Source organism: Thermobia domestica, chromosome 15, assembly GCF_964235325.1.
Source record: "Thermobia domestica chromosome 15, izTheDome1.hap1.1, whole genome shotgun sequence".
Taxonomy (NCBI): domain Eukaryota; kingdom Metazoa; phylum Arthropoda; class Insecta; order Zygentoma; family Lepismatidae; genus Thermobia; species Thermobia domestica.
In genome coordinates, this window is record NC_137468.1 from 91,896,823 (window position 1) to 91,922,828 (window position 26,006).

General features: G+C 34.6%; 1 protein-coding gene across 2 annotated transcripts in view; it reads left to right on the forward strand.

The window, feature by feature from the left end:
- The window catches only part of LOC145671150 (polyamine-transporting ATPase 13A3-like), a 152,607-nt gene that overhangs the window by 16,086 nt on the left and 110,515 nt on the right, over positions 1-26,006 (forward strand). For both annotated transcript variants that reach the window (XM_081739974.1, XM_081739973.1), the window contains 3 exons: positions 14,134-14,195; positions 16,453-16,700; positions 19,498-19,772. In XM_081739974.1, the coding sequence (XP_081596100.1) occupies positions 14,162-14,195; positions 16,453-16,700; positions 19,498-19,772 (557 nt within the window). In that variant the 5' untranslated portion in view covers positions 14,134-14,161. The remainder of the gene's footprint in view (positions 1-14,133; positions 14,196-16,452; positions 16,701-19,497; positions 19,773-26,006) is intronic.

The window sequence follows — 26,006 nt, forward strand, 5'->3', positions numbered from 1 at the left end:
CATAGTACTTACATATCATCGTCTTCAAGTTCCTCCACTCTATCTTGATGAACACATTCTTTGCAATATGTGACAGTTTCTTTATGCACACCGCACGCAAATTTTTGACACTTGACACAACAATATTTGATCTTGCTGTTTTCTTTCCTCGTGCAGAAAGCACAACGCCCTGAAATTGGAACTGGATCAGAGACAGTAGATGGATCTTCTGGTATTCCTGCATACTTTCGGATATTTGATTTTAATTCTCTGGGGAGATATTGCATACTTACTCTTGCCTTCATGTTGTCCAAGCAAAGATCTTTAGCTAAGACTTTCAGAAAATCTTTCCTGGTCATGTTACTCTGTGTGTTGGACTGAAAAATTATGAAGCTGTTTATACCGGCGATATTCATCAAAGCAAAGAAGACAGCTAGTGGCCATCTATGAGTTCTTCTAGATACAGAATATGTAGCTTTCATTTGGTGTAACGTATCTACACCTCCTTTTGTTACGTTGTAAAAAGTTAACATTCCTGTCTTTTTGGCTTCTCCTGAAGATTCATCAATAACATCAGAAAAGTGCATGGAAGAGATAAGAGTAACCATTCGATTTTTCTTCGGTACATACGAAAGGAGAGTCATATTTTCACCGTAACAAAACTACTGCATTCCTCACGTCGCTTGCCTTCAGTAAATATTGCAGAGGTTTCTCTTTTATTCTTCCACAGAGTGGCAACTAGAGACAGTTCACGTTTTTGTAGTTCTTCAGCCAATGGTATGGAACTAAACCAGTTGTCAGTAGTGACATTTCTCCCTGTTCCGGTTATAGGATCTACTAGCCTAAGTACTATCGGATGGGATCTATTGTCCTTCTGAAATGGTCCATCGGGTTGCTGACCAACATATACCTCCATGTTGAAAGCATAAAATACTCTTGCATTGCACAAAGCAAATATTTTGATTCCATACTTAGCTGGTTTTGACTTCATATAAACACGGAAACTGCATCGTCCTCGAAAAGGCTCAAGCATTTCGTCAATTGTGGTATATTCCCCAACAGAATAGCAATTTTTGCAGTGCAAGTTGAATTCTTGAAAAATATCTCGAAGAGGTGCAAACTTGTCAAACTTTCTTCTCTTGTATCTGTCAACTTTGTTATCAAAACGAAGAGCTTGTAGGAGAAATGTCAGTCTTCTAAGAGACATTGTTGCTGGGAAGAATTCAATTTCAGTCCCATCCTTTGCATAGAGATCGTCCAGATTAGCATGAGATGACTTCAGTCCTCCTGCAAGATATAGAAGGCCCAGCAAGGCCTTTACTCCTGTTATATTAGTATTTTGAGCATCTCTTTCTCTGCTATAAGCGTCCCTATGTGTTTCAATCCACTGGTTTGTAAATTCAACGATTCTCTCCAGCATAGACGTACTATAGAACAAACTCCAATATTCGCTCGGCGTTTTCGCTTCTTTAGCATGTCCTTTGACTCCTGGTAAATGGGTCAAAATATTCTGAAGTAGTATTTGAGAGTGGTTCCACATGATCTGCTTGTGGCAACACTTCACCTTCATCTGCTGATTCTTCACTGTCAGATATATGGTCGCTTTCTTCAATGATATCTTCTTCATCGCCATCTTCCATATCCGGAACATCTAAATTGTCGTCTTCAGCCAGAACTTCCAGCAACATTTTTCTAATTCTGTCCGCATCACGTTCATGATGATCCATTTTGAAAGAAAAGACTGACTCTCTTCTCTATGTATTTATTTTCAGAGCGCACAATGCACATACGAACCGCTTATAAATTCAGTTGCTTACAAATGAACTGCACCTGAAAATATATTCTTTAAAATAAATTTTAAAAAATAGTGGTGGTGGCGCTTACTTGTGGTATGTTTTGTAGTCACCGAATCGCTTAATTGTTGTCGGCTAGAAACAATAAACTGAAAGAAAGCGTAAAATTTGTAGGAGAAAAAAAAGTGTAACTTATTTAGTCGCGCGCGGAACTTTGTTCCGCAAAATGCATCACTCCAAAATTAATAACAAAATATTCACTAGTGGCTTGGGCAACAATTCAAATATGTATTGTTGTTTAATCATGAAACTTTAAAAGACAGCTAGACAAAAGTTCAAAAGCATACGGTCGAAAGTAAGGAAAACAAAAAGAAAAATGTAAAAGTGCGGAACAAAATTCCGCATGCGACTAATTATGGGTTAAGCTTATGTGACCCCTTCCAGCATAACCCGGTTGTTTAATAATAACACCAAGATGAAACAAACTTATTTCTGTCCATATGTGATATAAATACATAGAGCAAATTATTTAAACAAACAAACAAACAAACAAAAAAAAAGATATAATCCCCCCCCAAAAAAAAAAAAACGATTTTTTGGGTTTTTCAATAAAAACCATGGTTTTTGCCAACCCTGGTTCATGGAAAATATTTGGACCTCCTCTCCCCCATAGCATACTCATATCAATGAAAATGTAATACTAGAAACCAGGGTGGATTGAGTTAAATCAGTCTATCACGTTTTTAATCAAGATTTAAATCACCCGATTTTTTTCAATAAAAATCATTAATTTAAATCAAATTCCGATATAAATTAAAGTGAAAATAAGTGAAATCCCGTTACTGTTCTGGCGTCGCCCGCCTGAATTGCATAAAAAGTTACGTAAGTTAAGGTATGTGTATGAAGTAATGGTGTTCGAGCCTCCCTTGAATCTTTTTAGTGCCTCACTGACTATAAAGTCTGAATTCAACACTGCTGGGAACCAATAGATTAATGTAGATTTCTAACCACTTTAGTACCCACTAGGATTCGAACTCGGACGAAATTTCTTGTGTGTGTGCGTTTATTTCGATTATGGAAGATAATAATCAGAAGCAAAAATATAATTGTAAAACAACCAGGTTGTATAACTATAAAGTATCAAATATATAAAATTTCTTGTATTTTTACTTTTTTTTTATTTAGTTTTATTCATGTTACAGAGTACAGTAAGGTGACCAGACGTACTGAGTTTCGCAATACAGTACTGTTTTTTAAAGAGCTGTCCTGCGTGTTACGTTGCTGTAGTTTTTCCTTTAATGCTTAAGAAACATTGTGTTACGAAAATGCCTAGAAAATCAAGGAATGCCCTTCTTTTTAAAAATGTCCTGCGAAACGTCCTGAGTTAACTTATTTGCAATATTTTAATGTTTCATTCTTTATCCACAATATTTTGAACCACAGATACTCTTTTTCTGAATGATGAACCTCTGTGTTATACGTTTTACATAACTTTAACGAAATTTATGTATTTTATAGTACGTATTTCATGCTGCAAGCTAGTAATGGACCGCCCGATTTAAAAAAAATTTCGCTGCCAAATATTAATAAGTTTTGTGAAAAAAGCGCTATGTTGATAAACGTTGCTGTAGTTTTTCCTTTAATGCCTAAGAAACATTGTTTGGGATTCAAATAGGTTTCACTTAAGGATGGTCTAAAGCCACAAAAAGTTTGTTTCTGTGATAAGAGATGGCGTTGCTATTGCCCTATCTTTTCAATGTTAATTAATATTTACAAAATTGACTAATAACTTTTACAAATACTGAACTATGTTCTTCACTGTCAGTCTGTTTGAAGATAATGACTATACGCAGCAATTGTTCCGTGCAGATTTTCGAATTGTTGACTCGTTCATTGTTGAGTTCAACTAATTGTTGCAGAGGAATTCAATGCCTCTCCCCTTACCATTTGTTCTAGGACTCTGGAATTTTGGTATTTAGTACAGCATGATGTAGTCTATAGGTTCCAAGGTGACAATTTTTCGAAATTTTGTTCTTTCCATTGTTGCAAGCTTGTAATTGTTGCAGAGAAATCCTATACTTCTCCCGTTATCATTTGTTCTAGGACACTGAAATTCTGGCATTTAGTATAGCGTGATCTAATGTACGAATCACAAGTTGAAATTTTTTTGTAATTTTGTTCTTTCCATTGTTGTAAGCTTTTAATTGTTGGAGAGTAATCCAATGCTTCTCGCGTTACTGCTTGTTCTAAGACTTTGAAATTCTAGCATTTAGCAAAGAATGTAGTAATGTATGAATATGAAGGCGAAAATTTTATTATGTATTTTCGTTCCCATTGTTGTAACCTTTTAATTGTTGTGGAGAAATCTGATCCCTTTCCCGTTATCGTTCGCACAAGGGCGATGAAATTCTGTCACTGAGTACAAAATGAAGTAATATATGAAACTCAAGGCGAAAATTTTACAGCATTTTGTTCTTTCCATTGTTGTAAGCTTTTGATTGTTGAAGGAATCCAATGCTTTTCCCGTTATCATTTATTCTAAGATTCTGAAATTTCGGCATTTGGTATACCATAATGTAGTGTATGATTCATAACGTAATAATTTTTCGATATTTTGTTCTTTCCATTGTTGTAAGCTTTTAATTGTTGTAAAGGAATTAGATACCTCTCGCGTCATCGCTTGTTCTAGGTCTCTGAAATTCTGTCATTTAGTACAGGACCAAGTGATCTATGAATTTTTATATGAAAAATTTTACTACAATTTATTCTTTCCATTGTTGTAAGTTTGTAAACCAACCATTGTTGTGAACCAACTTAATTTATGCAAAATGTTTTGGTTATTCTGGGTATTATAATAATGGACATGTTCAGTTTAACCGAACCCACAGTTTTCTCCCGCGTTCTTTCACATCTGTTTTCTTTCCAAGTGTCCAATTTCGTTTCTCCCTCCAATTCGTTTCACTGTCCTTGAGGGGAGGGACAACATCCTTCTGAAGACACTGGACACGACCGGCTTGTGAGTTTCTCTCTAAACACCAAACACACACAATATAACTATACATTCACACGCACCTTTCTGTTACACATTATATGTGGAAACAAATACCAATCACTCAAAGGTTTCTCAGGAACATTTATGAACAATTTAGAATAATTATGTAACTGAAACTGCGATTAGAAAATTTTGGTTTCAAATTTGATAAATACAATCAATACGGTTTTCAAGCGAGCAAATGCAGCTATATGCTATGACAACTCACCGCGTGTTGTTGAGGGGAAACAATATTGTTTCAATGTCTTATTACTGCATCCATAAAACTCATGTAAATGGACTGGATTAGATTGGATAAACCGCTCACCTCTGATTGCAAAAAAACATTCGAGTTATTTTGTCTTTACACCACTATACTGATCTTATGAAATTATGTAAAAATATTTAACTAAATACTTAAAAAAAACTAAACCAAGGATTGTTTACACTTGCTTGTTATCTTTAATTTAAAAAAGTTATTAATTATATTTCTGAAATTTCCTCAAGCACGATTATTTGTATTCAAAAGCATCATCAGTTAATTTATTAATCTTCCCAAGATTACTCGCAATTGACAATGAATGAAATGCATTTATTTCTCGAAGTGTACTTAGCCTCATCAACTTTTTTTTTTTTTTAATCGTCTCTTTTTATCGTAGTCCCTTTGTGCGCTGTATGTGCTCCTTTGAGGACACATGTCAAATTTGTGCAATTATTATCAAAAGACAAACTAAAATAAATGTTTTACTCTTCTCCACTTTTGAATTTCCAAGCCCTTTCTTTGTTCGAGTATTGTTCGTATAAGAATCTGTTCACTTTCCCAACTATATAGACGCTTAGAGACTGAGATCATAAAATTTTAATAAGATAAGTAATCACTTCCAATTTCAATCAATCTTTGTCGCTTGGAGGACGATACGATGGGTCACTGGTAGAGCGCTCACCTCTAGTTTCAGGCATCCCTGGTTTTATCCCGCCAACGCAAATTTGTGGGGGGAAACACTGTAGCCGCAGTTTTCTCGGGGCTTTTTCATTTCCAAAAACATTCTCATTCCGCCAATTCTATCATGATCATTCACTTCCATTACAGTCACCATGTTTTCTTCTCTTATCGTTACTGGAAAGTAAAAAATATCCAGAAAGCAACCAAAAGTGTTGTTGAATTAAAGCAGTACTGAGAAATCGGACTATTCGATTATGCATATAACAGTGATGGAATGGGACATGGGCCACTTGGGTCTTGACTTTTGTCCGAGTCATTCGGGTCCGGGTTCGCTTCTCAGACTCGGTCTGATTCGGTGACTGAACGAACCCGGACACCAAATCATATCCGGAAACTCAGATACACCTGGTGACTGAGAAGCAACCGAAATAGCTCTGTAGAATTACTGCAAAAATTTTATTTATACTTCATTAATGATGTTCACTGCTTGAGCTAGGCACCCGATACTTGATGTGACATTTCTTAATCAATATTCCATGTTTTGAATATTTCAAATATAATTTCATGTTTATTCGTATTCAAGCATGTGGTTTTTGATTATAGCCTATACAAAAAAGAATTAACAAAAACTGATTAACCTCAGCGGTATTTTTTATGTTCTAAACAAGAAGCTTTACAGATCGATTAAACATTAACGATCTCTCATAAGACAAACATGTGACTTATCTTTTCTTTGTAATTTTGAATGTTGGTACCCTTATAAGCGTTGTAGTTATCTTTCAGTGTAACACTTGACACAAGGAAGCAAGCAAGCGTAAAATAAAATTATATTTAGTGGAAAGGCGATGAAAGAGGAGAGAATCAGGTTTGTTAGAACTGCGTTAGTAGCCTCACACACACTTCTCATGTATATGACTTTCCATCTCTGGGTTCTATCGAATCATCGGGTCACTCCGGATGATTGGTCGTGGTTTCTCAGTCATGGGTTTTTCTGGGTCTGATTGCAATGTCTCTTCCGAGTCATGTTACACGAAATTCGTGACTTATTCCATATGTGGTAGACTATCTATATGGCAACATCAAACATGTTATAAGAAAAACGAAAAACAGAAATATGGAAAGATATTGAAATATCAAAAAAAAAAAAAAAAAGAAAAAAAAAAGAAAAAGAAAGAAAAAAGAAAATATTGAAAATATGAAATACCGAAAACATCGATTCGTAAATATTTCGGTATTGATGTTTAGATATTCGAAAATATCTTATGGATGGATCAATATAGCGAAATATCGCACAGCACTAGTTAGGATGCAGATAAGCATGTAGCCACACGTCTCATATAGACTCGTTCTCGCATTCTCCAAACAAACGATGTTTAAATACACTGTCTAGTATCAAACTCGTTATTTGGCTTGGTCTTCAAAGTAGAATTTCTACCACAGAATTATTGTGGTTTCTGAACCCGCGATAATCAAATTTGTGTGCTGTCAATAATTACCTTTGTTATTAAATATAGAAAACAAGTGACGTTCTCTACCTGATCTTTGCTTTTTTCATCATATACAACTCAAGCTCGCATTATGATATTACGGCTCGTATTGGCCGTAATATAAGCCGAACATTTTGTTACCATTTCAATTCTGAAAAATTAGAGTGCGTTATATGTTCCCGACCTTACTAAAATTATGACACTTCTTCATATCATATGCTGCTTCAAGTAAGTTGATTCATCATTTTGGAATAACGATTATACAACAGCATTGTAGAAACTAGCCATATTATACAGCAGCGTTTCCCAACCGGTGTGCAGCGAATGGGCTGCTGGTGTGCCGCGAGGAAATGAAAACAAAATTATTAATTATATAGGAACCTAATTGCAAGACAGGAAATATGTGTATTTAAATTTCACATTACTATGAACCTCTACAATGAAAAAATACTGTAATTGTACTATATTATTATAGATACATTATTACTACATAGATTGTATTTCGAAAACAAAATTTTATTAATATTTAAAATTCTGACGTATATTAACCATGTTAATAAATTATAAGTTTCACACTGTGTTACTTATCTGTTCATTTTTAATGTTGAAAAAAGTATTAATTATCACTGTTATGACCATTTTTATTGTTTCTTTATTGTTTCAGATTATTTCGTAACTTCAAATTTTAAAATCTCATTATATCCTTTCGACAAAGCAAACACTCATACAAATTACCGCAATTCTGTTTTAAAAGTACAAGAGATTTGTTTGTTCGTTCGTAATTTAGTGATCATCCTTGTGACAGGTTGGATACATTCTTCGAAAAAGAAAGCGTATTTTTTAAAAGACTGAGTTCTATATTTCATTGGAATTGTTTTCTATTTTTTAATTTGAATGAAAAGTAAGTATAATGATTTACGATGGAGGAAAACCAGTGATTGAGCTTTATTCTTTGTGAGAAGGAGGTCAGTAATCAAAGAAAACAAATACGACGGTATTTTCTATTTACAAATAATAATAATAATAATAATAATAATAATAATAATAATAATAATAATAATAATAATAATAATAATACCTATGAGTGTGCAGTGAGAATTCAAGTTAGACCCGTAGTGTGCCGCAAGTTGAAAAAGGTTGCGAAACGCTGTTATACAGCATTGTCGAAACTAACTTTCGGTAGTTAACACAAGGGGTTTGGCAACGGTTGATGACTGGCAAAAATCAATAGGCAGTGCAAATTCTAGGGATGCACACAAGACGAGTCGAGACAGGATTTTCCTGACAAAATTCGAGTCGAGACACGGCTCTTCCAATAGAGAAATATACATTTTTCGAGTCGAGACATCACTTTTACAGCAAATTTTCGAGACGAGACAGCCACAAATCTTGTCTCGTGCGCATCCCTAACAAATTTTATAACACATTAAAATATGTTAGAGCACTCAAAACAATTAGAAATACGTCAGATGCACATGTGTGAAATTGTCCCCTAATAAATTTCGATTCAAAGCCAAAATCAATCATTTGTATTCTATTTGTGATTGATTCTTTTGAAGAAATAATTTATTTCACCAACAAAAACGAAATATTTAAAAAATAAAGCTCATACTTCACCCTATCCTCAATTTTCAAAATTTGATTCAAAACTAGGAACGCGCACAAGACAAGTCGAAATTTAAGTCTGTCTCTACTCATATGAAGAAAATGCCGTCTCGACTCGGCGAATTCAAAATCTAAAGCCATAGTTTGTTTGAAAAATATAAAAATAAATTTTTACATAATACATATGTATATAGATACTTTATACAGACACACACACATATTATTTATATATATATAAAGATATGCTTGGGCCTTGAATCGAAATTTTGAAAATAAGTGAATATCGTTTCACAGTGTGGAACTAAGACTTCCAAACTATGTGAATTGAATAATCAAACATGAAGTAGTGCATCTGTAAGTACTTGTTGCAATAGAGTAATAAGATCAAAGATAGAACCTGTTACTCGGACGCTGAATTCATATCAAAAAGCCATTAGTCGCTGTTACTTATCGTTTTTATTCTATGTCGATAAAGGTTGAAACTAAAAATCGTTTATTTCAACCACTTTCGGATTGAATGGAGGCCTAAGGAAGAAAATCAAACCTATTTTTGGGACACTGAATCAATTGCTAAAAACCACATCTTGATAGCATTTACAGTTTTCGCTTTACGGAAATCAGTACTGAAACCGGAAGTAATAGTATATTTTAGTCAATTTCGGTTTCGGTAGAGTTTGTGGATAGTCATAACATGTCGTCTTGAGACGCTCAATCGTTTACAAAAAAAAAAAAAAAAAAAAAAAAAGAAAAAAAAAAGAAAAAAAAAGGCTTTTGGCTATCTATTACCGACATAAGTTAATGGTCATAAACAATGAAACCGGAAATAATAGTAAATTTGAACCACTTCTTGTTTTGGTAGTGTTGTGGATAGTCATATTATGTTGTCTTGAGATGCTGAATTGTTTGTAAAAATTGTTTCTTGCTATCTGTTACCATTTTCGTTCTATGGTGAAAAAGTTGAAACCTAAACCGGAAATAGCTAATTTGAATCACTCCCAGTACTAAAAGAGAATTAACGAAGCAAGTGGAACTTACTCTTAAAACGATAAATAGTTTTCAAAATACCGCTTTTCTATATACCGGTATGTTACCGTTTTCGTTCTATGGCGATAAACGTTGAAACGGGAAGTGTCTCATTTTAACCACTTCCGGTTTGAATAGAGAGTTAACGGAGGAGATGGCAACTATCCTTAGTATTCTGAATGGATTGCAAAAATTCGCATCACGATATCTCTTGCTGTTTTTGCTCTGATACTTGTCAAGAGACCGACAGCGCCCCTTATGCACAGCATAGTTTGGAAGTCTAAAAGAGGGATCAGTGTGAAGTTGGCCAAATTAATTTTGTAAATATATATTGAATTGTTTCGAAACGAACTATTTTTTTCAAAGCTGTCAATAACAAAGGATTGATTTTGGTTTTGAATCGAAATTTAAAAAGGGAGAGGCTCCATACACATATGAAAATACCGATATATTGTTTTTGTTGCATTTATTTTTACACAGTCGTGCAACAACATTATCATTCTGTGCATACATATATTCAAAATTGCGAGTAAAATGAAAAATTACTCCATTTTACGCAACTAGGTGAATCGTATGATGTATACCGATGCTTGAGTCAAAAGTTACTCGCAGTGGTTGATGTAGGTACATATTTTGGAAGAGTTTTTTTTAAGGGGGCGTTAATCTACGGCTTAAGTGGAATCCAAACCATATGAGCTCCCACCGGGAATCAAATTCGAGTCTCCTGCGCCGAAGACGCTTATGCTAAACATATAAGCAATAGCTTATAGACTATTTTGTGTTTACATAGCGTAGACATATAGTATCTAAATTACTACTTTGAAAAAAAAAATGGATACACTGTAACAGCTCCTTTCTCCATAAAAACAACACTGACGCCCACCGCTGTTGCTTCATGCATGTATTTACGTTACATGCTTTCTTAATAAACAAACAAAAAAATCGAATTTACACCTTTCATCTTTTTCTGCATCTCATAATGCATAGGAAGGGAGTTCATATATAAAAATATACTCTCTAACATGTAAGAGTATAGTTTTTATATATAACAATAAACTTAGCAAGAAATCTCACTATACTTGTTTTCTTCATCCGAAAAAAAAAAAAAAAGTACGGGTCTCGTTTCCCTTATATTTCCTGGACGTGAGATTATGTTGGGTAATGGAATACACTGTGAGGATCGATCTTTCATGTTGATCTATGCACTAGCCCAGAATCTTAAACTTTCCGATAACGCGGACCCCCTGTTCATTCGGGAAGTGATCTGCGGACCCCCTTGTAATGCTAATTTGAAATTTCACATGCTATTAAAAATATACTAATTAGAATTATTACTGACAAGAAAAAGATTCAGAAAATTTATGCAATAAGTAATTTATTCTAAAGATACATGATTGTTTCCTAGTGAAGGAAATTTCAATTGAAAATACAGTAACTTTCAAGACTAAAAATCATTTTTTTAAAAAGGGAATTCACTTGATAAACAACGTTCTCAAATCTGTGGGATCACTAATGTGAGAAATGAATTTTTTTGTGTTTTTTTTTTTTTTTTTTTTTTCATAATTGCATTGAAATGTGGAATCAGTGATGAAAAATTTCCGGAAAATTTATATTGTCTTCATCGCCAAATAGCGTTATGACTCCACACCGATAGTACATGAAGGTTTAAAGGAGTAACGCATTTAAAAATTCCTATGCTCGATAAAGAATTCAAATTTTTGTACTTTACCCGTTAATACATTGCACAGATCAATGGTATACGATATGAACTTGTGTGCCTGAACTCCTCTTTATAACGTTGTGTATACGCCACTGGGGGTTCTTGTGTTCAATTTGAGTTGTCATTTCTGAAATCTTTTATTAAATCTGTGCTGAGCAAATGTATTTCATTGCAAGTTCAGTATCACGTGAAAAAAGACAAGCAATATACTGCAAATACCGAAAAAAAAAAGTGTTCTCAGCAATCGGCATTTTCGCTATTCAGCGTTCTTTACCAGAAATGGAACGATTAGCTTCAAACTCCTCTTCCGTACAAGCTGCAGATTACTAGACAGTGGTCAGTGGTGTTAGGTTACTTAGAGGGATGGAAGTATCGAAAAAGAAAATTCCTACGAAGGTCGCAGACAAACGACATCCCACACCTTCTGCCCCATCCTGCGCGAGGAAAAAAAATAAAGAAGGGGAGGTAAACTTCTAACTCAATCTTCCAAATTGGGTTCGACAACACTGCCATCTATTTTTGTAAATTTCGTAAAAACTGAAAGCTATGCCCCCTGCGAACGTAAAATTGTACTTCTTTCTGACGACACTATTTCATCCCTTTAGACTAACCTTAAATGGCATAATTAACATTTAATACTGATTCCTAATGTTTTTTCTTTAGTTCGCAACGTGTACTATACAAGGAGAAAGAAGTGATTTAAATTAAAAATGTTTAAAATTATGATTTGTTTCCACTCTGCTATAAACGCCATAAGATATTCCATTTTTGGCATAAATTTTGAACCCCCTTTCTTTTAAGATATGCCCTTAAGCAAAGTTAATGATAAAATCTCAGCTTTAGGTGGGTACTATGTTCAAAAACTCATTTCAAACTATTCAACCATTTCCCCGCGACGCAACCACGAACACTGATGTAAATGTGAATTAAGAAATTATAGAAATGCCCTCCTTCTCTTAAAACTGAAACTTTCTAGAACTGTGAGGGACGTTTCCCCTTATTTTTAATGAGGTGTTTATATACCAAGGTTCATCTTTGTAACTTGACAGGATCGTGATATACACAATTTTTCGCATAGCTTTTGACTCTTCTCTCCCTCCCCCTACAATACGCATTTTAATTAAAATACGGAAAAAAAAAAGAGTTTGAGATACGTGATAACTACATCCAAAAGTTCATTTCAGACGGTTTAGTCGTTTCTCCATGATACGATCACCAACAAGATCCTTTTCATTTTTGTATAGCACGAGGGTTGGGGAGAAAGTCATGGCAACCTAATAATACTTCGACTATTGAAGGATGTATTAAAAATGTGTTATATACAACTGAAAGAGTATCCATGACGGATATTTTGTTGATAGGAATCATGAAAGAAAGCCCGAGCAACTGTTTTCTGAGCGCTCCGTGCTCATCCAGTACAATACACAGAGTCTCTATTAGCCAGAGGGTAAAGTACTGGTGTCAGGCTTTCTTCCGCAGTTTGAATTTTCCGTCCACATTTGCATGTCGTTAAAAATTACTGGTTGGCATGACGTATTTTCAGGGTTCATCATAATGAGACGAGTTTTGTAACGTATGCATTAATACATTTATGTCATAGGGTTGCTTGGATTTCCTTTCATGATTTTTACCAATAAAATATCTATTATGGATACTCTTTCAGATGAATGTAACACATTTTAATACATCCTTCGATTGTCGAAATAGTACTGGGTTGCCGTGACTTACTCTCCAACTCTCGTAGATTCTAGTTGAACACTATTACAGCGAATTCGATAGAATGTGAACAAAATGTGTTGCGCATGATTCCTAACACTTTTTTTTTAAAAACGGTACTCTGTTCTGATGTTGATCTCTTGATAAATACATACTTCAAGTCAATTCTGAAGCTATGCGTGTACTAAGAAACACGATTGAAGAAAGTAATTATAAGCACCTTAAGGTTATTATTTTAATCCAAGTTTTGAAGTATGTTTTTGGAGGTGAGATTCTTTTGGTTTTAGTTTGAATTTTTTATGTGGGTTACCCCCCCCCCCCAAGGAAAAAAACACTGGGGATTTTGAATTAGGGATAATTCCAGTGTCCCTGCCCCAAACTACACCAATCCCTTTCCAATTGAAGCAGACATTGCCGAACTAGTGAAATCACACCAGGCTCAGGTTTCACACTAGCCTTCATTTTGAATTATATTTCAATATGCAGTTTTTCACCATTTTCATTCTTCTTTTATTCCATATTTTTAAACAATTCTTTATTTGTTTAAAATTTTCTTTAAATCTGCTGTATTTGACAATCACAATAGAGATAAAAATATGTCTATCGAAATAAGAAACTCAAAATAATTTTTAAAAATACATTTTCCAGTACTAGGTCTAAATTACGTTTGTCTTTTTCACCTCCCTTCCCGATTTGAAGGTTGAGAAACCCAGCACTAAAGTAATACCTTTTTTCTTCCTAGTATGACTATTAATTTGTATGTTAATTGATAATGTTAAAAATTAAGAAATATTAATTTTGGATGAGTATTTATATTCTTTATTGTTGTTTTACAGATATGAACAGATGACTGTATGATACGAAATGTCACATTCCGTTAGAATGAGAAGGTTTCAAGGTATGGAGTTTGTATTATTTCATTTTTATTTCTAAAATAAACTGTATTTTCAAGTGATTTTGCTTTATGTTTATCATTCAGTATTGTAATTTTAGCTTCTACGTAATTGAGGTCTTTGGTCGTACCATCTCATCCCTCATTCAGGGCTGGTTTTTACCACTAGGCCTGAGCTACAGGCGCATGTTGGATGCAAACTAAATAAGCAGGAGCAAAAAAATGTAAATGTTGAATAATAATAGTATGCATTAAGTCAGGATGCAAAGTAAATAAGCAAGAAAAGAAGAAGTTGAATAATAATAGTATGCTCTTCAAATGCTTATTCCCTTAACAAGTGTATTGGTTTCAATCATTGGTGATTTAAGTAGAATTTTAACGTTATATATGCAGTGAACAGTTGCGTAAGGACATGTGCGTAACTATGGTGCTGCTGCCTCTCTCGCGTGAGGCACTCCTGGTATATTCGCCTTACAACACCATACCAAAATTTATACCAAAATGTACATTTCGCGTAACGATAATCTGCAACCCTTTAAACATTTCGGAGTTACTGGTTACATAATTATATAGGCAAACATATTTGAGGGCGATTTGAAAAGTACCCTCCGATTGGTTAAGAAAGAAACACCAAAGTAAATAAGAATTTATTATATACATCTTAAAACTACTTCTTTGCTCTATTTTTGAACATAATTTCCGTAAACATTCAAACACTTATCATATCTCTGCAGCAGCTTAGAAATTCCATCAGCACAAAATCTCCCGCTTGTGCCTTGAAACAGCCTGTGACCACATCTTTGAACTCATCATCATCACCAAACTGCTGAGATTCAAGCCACTTCTTCGTATTTGTGGAAATTCATCGGAAAACTCCGAGATTGTGAGACGTCTATTTTCACAAACTTCTCCATCAATTTTCTGAACGAGTTCATCAGTGACCACTGATGGCCTGCCACTCCTCTCTTTGTCATGAATGTTTATTAGTCCATTTTTAAATGAATGAACCCATTCACTAACAATTCCTTCACTCATCACACTTGGTCCATACACGGCACAAAGTTCCCGATGAACAGCTGCTACCGAATATTGTTTTGCCGTAAGAAAACACATAAAAGCTCGTACCACCACTTTCTGGAGTTTTCTATTGCAGCATACATTTTGAGACGCTACAAAAGTGGAACTAGTGATCAGATAACCTTCACTCTACCACGGCTGGATGCAGACTGATCTGCCGCGCACGTCTTTGCAGAGATGGTAGCGCTGCCCCAATGCTTTACGCACAGTGACCAATCGGAGGTTACTTCCCGAATGCGCCTCGTAGTTATTCGTAATCCTTATTATAAACGCAAGCCCAATCATTTATAACTGCACGTTTCACATGATCCTTTATACTGTCTCACCAGAGTTTATTTTTATTGTGTTGTTAAAATTTTGTAAGTGGAATGAGAGGGGGCAGACACCTTTCGGCAGTATAGGAGCGACAAAAGATTAAATCCAGCCCTGCTCTCATTACTTTGACCAAGGAGTAGAAGACCGTGTATGTATTTGCAATTCTACTACTGTACCTTCAGGCAATGTAACCTTGGGGACAAATCGCAAAAAGATTCAAAATATGAATATGGAAAAGTGTTCTAGGCATACGCCATTACCACTACATCTTCCCGCAACCCGTTGTATATATTCATTTATAGGTAAACTGAAAAGGATAGGTTATTAATGAAGAATGTTTCAATTTTGTAATTAGAAATCAGCTGAACGAAAAAGTTTTAATGTTGAACCTTACAGTGGTCGCACCTTACCTTTAAAATAGTGGTCGCCAAACTTCTGAAGCTTCTGAGCTACCGTACTGTTTTTAAATCCTATTGTGTGCTACCAACTTAAAAGAAATCTTACATTTATTTATTGCATATAAACTTACATTTCGAGTAAATATGAAATCAAGCCAACCCAGGCGTTAACGCGATCTACCGAAAATGTCCCCGCGAACTAGTAGGAGCTCGCGATCGATGGTTTGGCTATCACTGCTCCAAAATATACTATTGCTTCTTGTTTAAAAAGTAATGTTGCTGTCTATTGTGTTTTATTTGTTTAATAACGTTCATGGATTATATCAAGGATTATGTAAATAGACCATGAAGTAAAACGAGAATTACAGTTTTTTTTTTTTTTCTACAATCTTTGACTCAATGCAGATTACACAGAAGATAAAAGCAAGGTGGGATATTGTATATCCATGTATATGTGTTCTGTTTGCTTTCAGGTCAACAAGTTCCATATGATAATCTCAATGAAACAGTTCTGCATGTGCAAGAATTAAATAGTAAAACTGATGAACAATTGGAATGTTATGGATATAAACGAAGTACCTGCAAAAGTTTCCTATTTCATTTCTTCTCTATTATATTTGGAGGATTTCCTTATCTTCTAGTATATTGGCACAAAGATTGGAGCGTATATGCCACTTGTGTTAAGTGTCCGCTTATGGAAGCAGAGTATGTTGTCTTGATGGTAAGATAGTTTTCCATTTAATTTTTAAACTTAAAATTAGATTTCAGTGTGTGACCGACCGTATCCTCGTGCTTTAATTTGTTCCTATCGCTTGGGCTGCATTTCTTGACTTTTTAAATTTTCCTAATATCGTTTATAAATGTCATCTGCATAAAAGAAGAATAAACGTATGAGATTAAACACATATCGTAAAAATAAAGACAGTTTTCACTCAGTGGCCTTGACCCATATTTTTAGGTATATACATATATGCACTGGGATCCAAATTTTCACTTTTACGTCCCACGGATATGCCGTGTACGCCAATGAAATGGTGCAATAAAGAAAAACCAATGAAATGGTGCAATAAAGAAAATAGGAGAAAGTGGGAGAAGTCCGTGAAAATACACGCACAGGGTGTTTGTTTACCACAAAACTCACTTGGCATGGGCTGGAATCAAACTAGGGATCCAGAGGTGAACTCTCTATCACTCAATTACCGCGGTCCCATGTTTATGAACTGTATTCAACCATGTATGAGATAAAGATATTAGTGTTATCCTGCTGTTTCGGCAGATATATGCTCTTTCCTACATAATTTCGTTTACATAGATTTTTGTTCCGTTTTGAGTGTTGTCATATTGCTCGAGTTACCATTTACCATAAAGAGGAGAAAGCGCTGAAGGAAATTGTGTTTTTTACAATGTTTTTGAATAGTTTAGTCCTTAAGTATGCAAATTTACGTTAACGTTTGCAAAGTCGCTAATTAAAACGCGCTGATCAACAAAAATGGCCGCCAGTCACAAAGGGACTGGGATTACAATTTTTATAAGCCACTTTTTTTTTCTGCTAATGTGCATGGTAATAGTATATAAAAAGAATTTAATAATTAAAAAGGGCCAGACAACCCTCATTGGATCACTTCATATAGATTGACCCTACTCTATAAGTTGGTCACCTGTCTATCTTGTAACTTATCCTTATAACGCTATTCCTATACTGTTAATAATAAAGTCATTTCTTTCTGTTTAGCATCTACGTGATCTTCATTCTCTTCTCAACATCTTTTGCTATTGCATGCCTGAACTAAGTCAGTAAATCCAATTGAAAAAGGAAGGGAACATTTGGCCTTTAAAAGTAATTTCTCCGCAAGGTACGGGAGACGATGGAATTCTATATTACTTTTATGTATATTGTTGGCGTGTGTATGTGTGCCATTAAGCCTTCTCATTCATAATCTACATTGCAAAATATTTGGTAGTTCAGTTCAGACGGATTTATTGAGCTATGAATGTCCTTTGTTTCATCATATGTTCGAATATTTTTCTTTCTGAGGAGCTTGCAGGAAATTTACAATAAATTACAATTGGATTTATGCTCAAAGTAAAAAATATATATAAAGGAAAATGATAACAGACAAGATTTTGTTCCTCTGCTTGTTAGACAACATCGATTAGCAGGATAAATAAAGCTCTTCCTTAATCCAGAATACGGTCGCTTTTGGTATTTCGCTACATACATGGGCGTAACAGTATGAATGTTGTAAGTATTTTGTGAAACTGACGATTTTATTTACACCTGTCATCATATGCTGGAGAGAGAAAAGAATAAGAATGTGTCAAAGCATTTTATCGATAATTAGTATTGTGAACTTCAACATTTAAATCATGGTGTACGAATGTAGAATTTGTTTATTAGATACAATGTTTTTTACAGTATTCAAATAAGGTGAGAATTACTGGATTATAAGTGCCCATATTGCGATCTATAATAATTTTTGCTTCAGAATACATATATTTTCCGTAAATTAATCACTTTCACATGTAGGGATACGTTAATTCTCAAAATTTCTATGAATAAGCAAATGAAAATTCCAATGTGATAATGAAGAGTTGCTTTATTCAATGAATATCAGTGTTTGGTGTGGAATGTCCAGATAGCACTTAATTTATCTCATCTTCTTTAATATATCTATCACAACAGCTGCATATATGGAAATCTTCAATAGGGCCGCGGTGGCTCAGTGGTAGAGCTTTCACTCCTGGTACGTGGCGTCCCTGGTTCGATCCCAGTTCACGCCAAGTGAACTTTGTGGTGCACGAATACCGTGTGCATGCGTTTCCTCTGGGTTCTCCCGTTTCCTACCACTTTCTTTATTCGAGCATTTCATTCATTTCTCATCATCACCGTCTGCTTTTAGCCGGCATGACGCGCGAGACGTAAAACTGAAAGATTTTATTTCATTTCATGGAAATCTTGAGCGTCTTTGTAAATCAGTTTTGGATATTCCAGCTGTGTGAAAAGATATATTACGTAGTAGCAGACGAAAATTCCTTGTTTGGCGACCACATCATTTCAAATGAGCTTCGCCTGAATTGACACCACTCGTTTAATTTTTGGGGAGATATCTGAAAGATGGAGTTTGCGCTTTCGCAAACAAATCACAAAGCACAGACACCATGAAAGCAAACATAAATGAAGTAATTTCAGTAGTGACAACGGACGTACTGGCAAGGACATTTCAGAATATGGACAGTCAGTGTTATCTCGACGCAGGTAGTGTCCACTTCGATCTCTTCGTAGAACATCATCACATTTCTTACCAAACGTGCCAATCTCGCTTCAATTCTCGTTGCAATATCTTCATCTGTGTACAGATTGTGAAAGAAATTCGGATTTTACTAACAAGTTTTGAGAATTGAAATTCAAATGAACAGATCCATTTATGTTAGTATACTAATAGTGTGGTATACTAACTTATTTACTGCATGTGTATGTTTTTAATTCTTCATCTTCCTGTAATATTTTATATTTGTAGGACATCCATGGTCAGTATTTTGTGGAAGAAGTTTGTTCCCTTCCAATAAATGGACGATTTCCTCAAGAATACGTTTTTACTCCAGTTGAATCCGAAACCACAAACATTATAGAAAATAGGAGAACATTCAAGTATTTTTATCATCATAAAGTAAAATATGTATGGGACAACAGCCGCCAAAGTTTCACGAAACTCACTTCATATGACAACAACACAAAGCTTTCTAATTTTTGGGATATGGCGGAAGGCCTTTCATCAGAAGATCAATCAATTATGTAAGTAGAAGAGACAGTAATTTATAGTGGAGTATAATAATTTTGAATGTCAAAAGGAAGTTCTTAATCCATACTAGCTATATTCACTCTCGCTCCCTCTTAATAATTAGTCCATAATGTGTATTTTAAAATTAAATCTTAATGTTCGCTTGTTTTGCGTGGGATTTAACATCTGTTTTTAGCACATATACTATATGGAAGTGGATTTGATTTGGTTTCCAGTTTAACATCCCTTTCAGTAGCGGGGCTACATGAGACGTGGAGCTAAAGCTTAACGTGGGATCCAAACCACATGAACTTCCCCCGGGAATCGAACCCGGGTCTCCCACGCCAAAGGCTTGTGCGCTATAACCCCTTAACCACGACGGAGATCAAGTTTATAGAAATGGACTTACGGTCTAATGTAGGGCTCGAACTTTCGTTATTCCTCACCAAAGACAAGGACGTTAATAGTTTACCCATTCTTCTTATGTGTTTTCAGCATAAGTTATTCATATAATTTTGTCTTAATTTCAAGAAACCCTGTTCTAAATTACAGGTAAATCTAAACTGTAACTTTGCATCTTACTACTATACTCTTACTCCATGTGTGTGCCGTGCATTTTCTTTCATACGTAGAAGTATAAATCCGTAAATTTTGTTATTGAATGGTGAATAGAATCTGTATCTTCATATTTTAAAATATTTGTTTTGATTCAAACGTGACGTTTATTCAAGAAAGAATAAAGTTCTCAGCAAAACACACTGTAGCAAACAAAGTGTACATAAGATTTTGTTATATTTATTTTATTGGACTAAAGATAAATTTTGGTACGTTTAATTGAGTTTTCAATCCGGAACAAATGCCAACTTATTGTGTCAGAGGTTACCTACTATTAAAGCAGCTCTCGAATTGCTTGATATGAAATAGTCATGTGTGTATTTACATAAATAGTTTAAGTTGTAACCCTCCTAACTTTCTACGGCGCAACAAATGAGATGAATAATGAGAATTACTTTATAAACATGAAAAGTTAGTGTAACAATGAAAATTTGTGTATAACTATAAAAAGCTAGTGTAATAATGTTAAAGTAGATTGTACAGAAGTGGTGCTGTGATGATTAGTGAGATGACAATGTACTTCTGTATAGCGAATTACAAGATTATGAATCTACTGGAGTGGTTGCTAGTTATTGCTGCGTTATCGATTAGTCTTAACTACAGTGTGATAATAAAACCACAGGCACGATTGAGAAGTTCCTTTAGAGTTAACAACTTGACGTATTGTAATTCAGTGCTAAACTTGTTGCGCCAAAGACATCCCAGAGATGTGATGAATTAATAAAACCATTTATCCGAAAACCTGATGTACTTGTTTGCGAATTATGTGTGAGCCCTCCAGTAAGTTAGTTCGATCGTCGAAATGGGACACTTTTAATTGGCGTGGGGGGCGCGGTGGCTCAGTGGTAGAGCGTTCACCTCTGGTGCTTGGGGTCCCGGGTTCGATCCCAGCCCCCGCCAAGTGAACTTTGTGGTGGACAAACACCGTGCTCGTGGGTTTTCTCGGGGTTCTCCCGTTTCCTCCCACTTTCTTCATTCCACCATTTCACTCATCTCTCATCATCACCGTCTCCTTTAGCCTCACCGGCATAACCGTGGGACGTAAAACTCAAAGATCTCACTTTTAATTGGCGTATCTGCTTTCTTCGGAAGAGCTATTAGTTTTGTTGGTTCGATATTCTGTCATACTGAAGTGTTGTGGTTGACGTTTCGTTAATGATATGTTGTAGCTGTAATGGTGTTACAATGTGGAGTAGAATCATGTTGAGAAGACGTTCAGTCTTACATGTGTTAGAGCGGCCAACATATCGTGATCTAATCTTTTATGAGTACGTACAACATTTTTTTGGAATGCAGAGGGTTCTGACTTCCGTTTTATGGACAGCACACATCCACATCGAGCGGCTTTTGGCCGATGAGATTTTGGGTTGGAGGATATCAGGCGGATAGCCTGGACTGCCCATTCTTCTGACTTAAGTTCCGTTGAGCGTGCATGGGATGCCCTCGGAGAATTGTAAAATGTCATCTATCTCCTGGAGCTTTCAGTTCCTTGCAGTTGCGTTAGTGCAAGAACGAGATACCATTTCCCAATTGTTGATGGATAATCTCAATGGCGCTGATATACGACGTAAGTGCAGTGCAATGTAATCATGCATGCTGTTGACATCTTTTACCCACGCCATGGATGAAACCTCATGATTTCTCCTAGGTAAATCTTGCTTCTTGTACTGGCTCCAGCTGATTACATTGTGTTTATTTGTGTGCCTGCTTTATGGATGTAAAATACCTGGGTATTTATTTCAGCGGGTAAATACGCGGGTATTTACCCAAAATGGGTATTTTAGTGGGTATTTTATGTTTCAATTAGCAATAAATAGATTTTATCGTTGTCAATGAAAAATATAATGGTCATTTGTATCTCCTGCAACAGGACCACTAAATAAACATCTAATTAATAATGTTTTCTAGTAATTAAAGAATGGATTTGATATTTATTAAATAATACAGTCGGATTTTTCACCTACTCACCATAATTTTCTTTCTACTTACACTAAATTTCTTTCTTTTATCTTCGGCGGAAAATAATTATCCATTCTACCCTGTGAATTCTTACCTTGGTGTGCCCCTGATGCGTCCAATCAACTGCGCGGTAGAATTTGGTAGTGGATCAAACCAACACGAAAATTTAAAATTTATGACAGAACCTAACGATGACTAAAGAAAGTGAAGTCAGTTACCATCAAACCAGTCATACACTATTATTAAGTATTCTGTCTGCCAGCAGCTCATGGTATTAGTGACACGGAATTTAAGTTCTTCCTTAGGTTCGCCTCTCATGAAACTTTCTCCATTTTTATCAATCTGGCTTATCTTCTTTTATCTTACAATACATTCTCCAGTTTTTCAAATCACCAATGAACACACTAATGGAAGTATTTAAGTAACAGCAGGATCTCTATTACTAAAGAAATACGTTTTTGTTTGGTTTAAAAAATTTATTAATGGCGGAAAATGAATTATTAATAATTGCTTTCCTATTTTAAAAATCTAAAGTTTACAACAAGTTTATATATATATATATATATATATATATATATATATATATATATATATATATATATATATGTGTGTGTTGTTAACATTACCTTAAAAATTTTTGAATAGTAATGATGAAAACAACCGTTTTAATAATTAAAAAAAAAACTGAATTGATATTAAAGATACGGCTGGTTACTTTCTTCACGCAAAATAATGTTATTTTTGGTATTTTATCTATAGGCAATGAGACGTACTGAATTGTCGAGTATGCAAAGAATTGGACTAATAAGTTTCTTAAGCTTTACACTTGGTTTACGGAATTAATAAATTAATCTGTTTAAGAAACTACACTGTAACAACGAAGTTGTTGATATGGTTATATCATAGTAAATCTCTTAGTAACTAATAATCGTGAAAATACTTAGAAACTTAAAAAAATTACACATTTACCGATTACGAAAGTTGCAGAATAATCAAGGTAATTAATTTTAATAAATTAGTCGATTAAATTATTTACTAAATATGCCGTTGAAAGAAACTTATCCATAAAATATGAAATAACATTTCGTAAAACACTTAAGTAACTAATTCCTGATTTTTAGAAGTGTTCACTAAATGGAGTTTAACGCTAACAATAAATAGATTTATGGAAAATTCTTTGTGGATTTATTTCTTTGTGAAAGAATTTGTTGGAATAGCATATTTAAAATATTAATATGATAAACAACATTAAGCTGTATAGTAACTCAGTAATATTTATACTTTAAATTATTCAATATAGAACAGCAATTAACCTCTATCATATTTGGAGTACTATAAAACGACCACAAATTTTACCGTCCTACTCACAATCAACCGTAAGATCAGAGTCGGAATCATCACATAATTCTTCAATATCAACAGCACTATTACTCGCTTCTTCATTTCCTTCTATGTCACCCATTTCTCTGTATCCTCTTCCAATGTCACTGGTGTTTTGTTCTGTTCCATGCCAACAGCTGGTGACTTGTTCCTTGATGATACTGGTCCTGAGTGTTGCATCTGTGAAACTTCAGGCAATCTCTTATTCAAAAGCTTCCAGTTATAAGAAGGTTATATTAGTTTATGTGTTATGTTAGTTTTCCTATCCTCTCCAATGATAAACGATTTATTGTTTTACTAAATGTAGAGAGAGTTCTTTCTGTGGCAGCAGATGTAACCGGAGCACAAAGGATTCGAATGGCGACATCAGCTATTTTTATGATGTCTCGAAACCGTCTTTACCAAAGTAGTGAGCTCATTTGCTCCACTCCGTCCCACAAAAACTTTCTTGCCCAATTTCCTTCCTTGTCTCTATAGTCAGTCAAATGTGATCTCAGTAAAACAGAATTCAATCCCATTTGTTTTCCAACTTCACAAAAGAAGTTTACTCCATCCAGCAATTCTTCAGCGATCAATTTGCAGCCGTGAAAAGTGGGATTGAGGAGATATGCAGCAAGATGAATTGGACCCAGGGTTGGCAAAAACCATGGTTTTTATTTAAAAAAAAAACAAAAAAAAAAAACGGTTTTTTTTTGTTTAAACCAGGTTTATTTGGTTTAAATAATTTGCTCTATATATTCATATCATATATGGACAGAAATAAGTTTGCTTCGCCTTGATGTTATTATGCAATAGCCGGGTTATGCTGCAAGGGGTCACATAAGCTTAAAGCGGAATAAAAACTGCTTCTCGAGTTACATCCGAGAGAAATTGTCCTCCATTTGAACTCGGAACCAGGACTAATTGGCCACAAATGCGATACGTCTGCCGACTCACTCACGAAGGAATCCTAATAAAAATACGTTGTACTGATCTTTACATGCTTCTTAATATAACTGTCAAGAGTCATTTCAGGAGGACAAAAAGATAAACAGTTGCACAAATGAAACCATTATACAGAATTACATATGGACAATTTCAAAGTACTACGGAGTACAGAAGAACTAATTTAGTTCAAGTTAGTTAACAACGACTTTTATTGGTCCAAATTAAAGAAATACAACGACTTAATTTGCATATCAGTAAGAAAAGTGAATAAAGGTACGAATTATTTGAGTCCACTTTGGCTCGGACTCATTTATACATAAGTAGATACCAAAGATACTTCTCATTTCACTAAATGCCTCTCGTGGGGTCTGTATGACCCCTCCCCCCTACACAAAAAGTACGGCATTTCGATGTATTTTATCAATAGTAAACATTCAAACGAAACAATATTTAGAATTTTTCTTTGATTGCAATTACACAACAATAATAATAACTACAAAAAAATCACAAAACAAACATTTATAAACATATAAAAAGAGTTGCTTTTGTAATACAGTATAATCTTTTTGAGTAATGAATGGGGAATTTAGGTCTGAATATGATACGAATAATAAACGGGAGTGAAACGTGATAACCAACAAATGTGTGTTCATCAAGATTTTACAAACACTTACACTTTTACGAACATTTTTCGTTTTTTTGGTTTAAACCAGTTTTTTAAACCAGCTGGTTTAAACCTTGGTTTAAACCAGCCAACCCTGATTGGACCCAAGCTGGATTCACTTCTTTGTTTAAATTTTTTCCATCATTGATTGCTCTTCTCTTTTCGAAAGGATTGATGATGGTAACTGTACGGTCAGAGTTAGATGAAGGCTCTGGAATTTTGAGTACAAAGTGTCTATCTGATACTCATTTTACTCGAAGCAATTAATCAGATCTACTATAGGTTTCAAAATGGCTACAATGTTATCAATTTTACTTTTTAAAAAAAGTAAATAAAAAATAAATAAAATATAAAATAATAGAGAAAATAAAATAATAATAACTGTGTTTGTGTTTGAATTATGTTCACTTTCCTTAAGATTACGGACTATACAAATGTATCACCGACTGGTGATAACGAACCTACTGGGCCCGTGTAGGCTTGCCATCAACAGCCACTGACACATTCACCAAGCCAATCGTCTTCGGAAAATAGCAGTGTTGGGCAAAATCAATTGCAATTGATCAATCAATTGAAAGTAATTGTTCTGAAAATCAATTGCAATCGATTTCAATTTGTAATTGACAATTAATTTCAATTGCAATTGAATTCAATCATAAAATTAGCAATTAAATTTTCGTCAATTGTTAATTGTTAATTGGTC